This window comes from Ruditapes philippinarum, unplaced genomic scaffold, assembly GCF_026571515.1.
Source record: "Ruditapes philippinarum isolate M1 unplaced genomic scaffold, ASM2657151v2 ctg13980_1_1_1_1, whole genome shotgun sequence".
Lineage (NCBI taxonomy): Eukaryota > Metazoa > Mollusca > Bivalvia > Venerida > Veneridae > Ruditapes > Ruditapes philippinarum.
In genome coordinates, this window is record NW_026861932.1 from 1 (window position 1) to 5,766 (window position 5,766).

The 5,766-nt window shown below is 33.1% G+C and overlaps 1 protein-coding gene across 1 annotated transcript; it reads left to right on the forward strand.

Annotated features, from left to right (window-relative positions):
• Positions 1 to 481: 481 nt before the first annotated feature.
• LOC132717402 (TWiK family of potassium channels protein 9-like) lies at positions 482 to 5,152 on the forward strand (the record flags this gene model as incomplete). The annotated part of the gene is given in 2 exon segments (XM_060700864.1): positions 482 to 1,357; positions 3,764 to 5,152. Coding segments are annotated over 2 exon segments (1,428 nt in total). The 3' UTR covers positions 4,543 to 5,152.
• Positions 5,153 to 5,766: the final 614 nt, after the last annotated feature.

The window sequence follows — 5,766 nt, forward strand, 5'->3', positions numbered from 1 at the left end:
TAGTTTCGTTTATAACGACGTTTAATACCTGAGATTTTTCGCACTGATTTTCTGACTTTCATGGTTATATTTATTTTTTATAGAAGATTTGATATTATATTTCATATTTGTCAACCATTTTGTTAACGCTCTAGGATCATTTTGTGATATTTGAAGAATATTTGAAGAAATTTGGTCGGCAATATTTATTATAGGAAATCTTATAATTTAAACTATTTATGTCCGACTGTTTTTATAACTTTATTCATTGTGTTTAAAATTTGTACAAATTAGAAGCTTTCATTTGTTGCAACTGTGTATATTTCATTTATATCCTAAATGTTTTCTAAAGAATATATATAATAACAGGCGACACTGCAATTAAAAGCTTTATCTAAATAATAAAGAATTTTTGTTTATTCATCTTTAAGTCGTATTATCAAATATATATATATATATATATGAATAAAAATTGCAACATTATCTTTCATTCTATTTTCAGGATCATTATTATGCACATGAAAAAAAGTGAAACGTGGTGAGAGAAAGTACAAGAGGAATAATGAAATGGGTCTAGCTGAGTAACGTCTTTTAATTTAATAACGTGCTGTGTAGGAAGAAATGATGTGGATACAGGATATTGCATTGATAGTGATTAAGCAATTATTACAGACGACATTGCATTAAAATATCGGATGTTTAGTTGATATTCTTAAGAAATTCCTGAAAATGGGTGCTTCAGAACAAATCGAATCAAAAGTCCTAACAAGAAGTCCGTCAAAAACTAGATCTTTTTGTTGTTGTTGTTGTAGACGTGATCCGCCGGCGGAAGTGCACGAGGATAGGAACGGTATACGTTTAGCATTGTATAATGAAGCGTTAACTTCAAACGAGGGCGATCATAATATTCCTAAATTACAAACATTCCAACAAGATCTTACGGGAGCCGAGAAAGGCGAGGGTCTGACCAAGAAGAAAAAGTGTACACAAAAATGCTTAAAATGTTGCAAAAAATTCACAACATTTCTATTTTCAAACATAGGACTTTGTTCCGCAGTAGTAGCATATTCAATACTTGGTGGATTCATATTTCAAAATTTAGAAGCTCCTAACGAAATTCTAAAACGACACAAAGTAACAAGTGACAGAAAATCCTTAGCAACTGAATTATGGGATCTTGTGGATAAGCAGGATGTAATATTCTTTGAAGAAAATTTTACGCACGCTGCAGAATTGATTTTAATTAAATATCAAAAGGTTGTACTAGAAGCTAAAAAGAACGGATGGGATGGCGCCGAGGGTGATGATGACGTGGTACCTCCGCAGTGGTCTTACGCTGGTTCTTTGCTCTATGCTGTTACTGTGATAACAACCATAGGTAATTCTCATCTTAATTATCTTAATCTCTACTTTTTCCTTTATATTCAAATGCACAAGTTGTCTAAATTCCAACATTATATTTCATCGGATTCGTTCATGTATCTGATTCTACAGTGTAACATATCATTTAAAAATATTTTCGAAGTGTATAAAATGTCAAAAATTATTAGCATTTACACATTACCATACTTAAATTTTCTTTAAAATAAGATTGCTTATATAACATGGCTAGACTGTAAACTATAAAAACGGATATGGCGTTAATTTGTTTACATTATCTCTTCTGACTAGATGACTCTTATATTTATTGCTGTTGCCAACTCAAAAATATTTAAAGAAATCATTTTGATCTTCCTCGTTACCACATAGCAAGAATGTCCTAATCCACATAATATTTTCGAAATAAAACTTAAAATCTTAAAACGGCGACAGAGTTATTGTAAGAATCGGTTTGTTTTATAAGTAATGTAATTTGCATGATATCGTCATTTTGTTGTATTTGCCACTTGTTTAGAGGGAAATTTATCATGCATTGGGTATTAAAATATAAAAAATAAACGTACAGGCTATAAAATGTTCCACTCCTAATTTAAAGACATGGTGAGGTTCAGATTAAAGTGACATTATGCCATTCCAAGTGTAAAGTGGGAGTGTCTATGTAGGAGTAAAAAAATAACTTTACAAATTCACCTCACAAACATTATCAATGATTCAAATGACCTTAGGAAGTAAATGTCTTCAAATATTCTTTGTAATTTACCAGTGACATTTAAGTGATGAAAAGAGTTGGACAGTTTGTTTTAATATATGTATGACAGTTTTTATCAAAATTATCATTACATTGACGAAATGCCACTTTAAAAAAATTCCTTATTCAACTGACCTAGACAAAGAAAAAATGACACAATGTCACTCGTTAAGACTCATAAGCGAACACAATGACTTTTGTAATGAATACAAGACAAACTACGAGGGTTGCCAAAATATGATGTATAATGTTTTAATAATGGATGTAAATGTTAGATACTGATTATATTTGAATTTTAGAACAATTTCTCATAATATCAAATTTAAACATGAAAAGGTTTTTTGTTTTGTTTTTCCATACAACATACAAATCGCTAAAATTTCACGTATAAAGCACAAAATGTTCTTTATGACCAATGAAACTCTATTTCAACATTGTTTTTTTAAGTGAAACGGGTCTACACTACGGAATGCCGTTAGGGCCATCGCCTATGAATGTGTTGATCTGAAACGCGATAGTCGATAGTACGATGGTGAAAACGCGAAATCACGAAACTACGATGGTGAAAACGCGAAATTACGATGATGAAAACGCGATAGTACGATGATGAAAACGCGACAGTACAATACTACGATGATGAAAATGCGATAAACTTTCGTGTTTTCACCATCGTACTGTCGCGTTTTCACCATCGTAGTTTCGTGATTTCGCGTTTTCACCATCGTAGTTTCGTGATTTCGCGTTTTCATCATCGTACTGTCGTGTTTTCATCATCGTACTATCGCGTTTTCACCATCGTACTATCGCGTTTTCATCATCGTACTGTCGTGTTTTTCATCATCGTACTATCGCGTTTTCACCATCGTACTGTCGTGTTTTCATCATCGTACTATCGCGTTTTCATCATCGTACTATCGCGTTTTCATCATCGTACTATCGCGTTTTCACCATCGTAGTTTCGTGATTTCGTGTTTTCACCATCGTACTATCGACTATCGCGTTTCAGATTAACACATTCATAGGCGATGGCCCTAACGGCATTCCGGAATGCCGTTAGGGCCATCGCCTATGAATGGTTTGATCTGTAACGCGATACTCGACAGTACGATGATGAAAACGCGAAATCACGAAACTACGATGGTGAAAACGCGACAGTACGATGGTGAAAACACGATAGTTTATCGCGTTTTCATCATCGTAGTATCGTACTGTCGCGTTTTCATCATCGTACTATCGCGTTTTCATCATCGTGCTTTCGCGTTTTCACCATCGTAGTTTCGTGATTTCGCGTTTTCACCATCGTACTATCGACTATCGCGTTTTAGATCAGCACATTCATAGGCGATGGCCCTAACGGCATTCCGTACTACACATGTTCGACAGCAAAACAAAATTTGTTATGTGTGTAATACACACGTCCGAAACCATAGTGTGATATAAAATAATTCATGTCTAAGCGCCATTGTAATTTATAAGCAGCGCACTTTAATATGAACACTCACTGATCGCTATTTATGAAAGATCATTATTAATTAAAACACGCGGGAGCCGCAGGTTTATGCACTTTTGTTGAAGTTTTTGTTCAATAAAACGCAAGAAGTACAACCAATAATTATTTGTATGAAATACTTGACATAACAATTCTCGTCTTTCCAGGTTATGGTCATATAGCTCCAAAGACGTTCAACGGCCAACTTGTGACGATATTTTACGCTCTTTTCGGAATACCTCTTACATTACTGTGTCTGGCAAACATGGGCTCGTTCCTCGGAAATTGTTTTCGTCTACTATATAAGCATTTGTGTCGTTTATTAACCTGGATGTGTTGTCCGCCACAGGAAAGTTTTTCTAAAAGTAAAAGTATGTCTTTATCAAACTCGAAAAACAAAATACTTCAAGAGAGTGATCCTCTACAAGGGAAACGTGAGGATTCAGGAGGCGTTAACACTTTACAAGTTCTTCCTGCTAATTCTGGAAAACAGAAAGGTTCTGGTAAACGAAGTAAGTCTAGAAGCCGCAGTACAAGTCCTTCAAGAAGTGAAATAAATATTGTTGTTGAAGATTTTGACGAACCAAAGACCAAAGAAACGATCAAAACCGAACAAATTCGAGTTCCAGTATTTGTTAGTTTAATGATTATAGCTTTATATGTCCTGGGAGGAGCTTTAATGTTTTCAATGTGGGAAGATTGGAACTATTTAGAAGGTTCTTATTTTTGCTTTATAACATTGAGTACAATTGGTTTCGGAGATTACGTTCCTGGATCAATCAGCGGTGCAGACTCCGCGGACAATAAAGAACGTCTAATCATATGTTGTTGTTACCTAATGTTTGGGCTGTCTATATTGGCGATGTGCTTTAATCTTATGCAAGAGGATGTGAGAGCAAAGTTTGTATGGCTGGCAGTTAAAATAGGTTTACTTGACGCTCAATAACAGCGTCAAATGTACAACAATAAATTTCTTTAATGTGGAGTGTAAATGGAGTTATTGTTAAAATTGTGATTATAACGGGTTTTTGAATTTAGATGGATGTGATCGCATCCCTTTTTTTTGTTTTATTTATTCAAAGAAATAGGTTACATGTTTTCTTTATTTCTTTATAAAAGTTGTTTATTCTCGTTCAATTAACTTTGACTTATACAGAACCTATACATCTTATTAATAAGTCAAAACTTACAGCAATAATGAGACGGTTTTTTGTGTGAAGAAAACGCATTTATCATTTGTCTTATATGTAAAATTGTTTTTGATATTAATTACACAATTACATGCAAATATACTTACGTCTATCGTCAACGAAATAGGCCCATTTGTCAATATTTTGCCCTTTCCGACACAGAGCCTTGAACGTTTTACAGACCCTTATCTTTCATTGAAATTAAATGAACACGGCAGACTATTCGAAAACGAATTCTCTTCCCGCTTAAATGTTGTTCTATTCATTTCTTAAACGATGCAATGTAAATTTTAAATGAATTATGTTCATCAGTTTTCATTTTGATATTTAACATATTCCTTTAAGGCATATTTATCAAATAGTCCTCTAAACGTATTGTTCTTAAAGAATATTTGGAAAATAAGTTACAGTTTATGATTACTGAATGATATAATTATGCTCAGTATTACGGTAAATGTTCTAAAGTGGTGATTGAAATCTTTACAGCAAATTGCGTTTGTTATAAAGCGTGTTTGTTGATTATTAAATGTCAGTTTGACATTCATTATAAATGTCTATATGCAAAGCTCTTGGATATTTCCGATAAACTAGACATCATATTTATTTATGATGCCAATATAAAGATTATTATTTAAAGACTTATTAAATAGGTTCGTACACGCTAACATCATTTAAGCGGGTATATGACCAGCTAAAGTTTAAAGTGACATTATGTCCATTCAAGGGTATATGGTGGGTGAACAGGTAAACGTCAATATAAGTTTACATTTTGCTATTATAATGCCTTTCAATTTTATAATTTACATGCATAAAAGATAAATAACTCGCTTGGTCTTTGAATATTTTTGTGAATATTTATCCATTTATCTGTAACGTTAAAATTATAAAAAGGGTGGGACAGATTTTGTATTTTCTCGTAAATAATTTCCAATATCAACTGTTGGTCATTCGCCATAACATAAATTCCATAAATTCAGTAT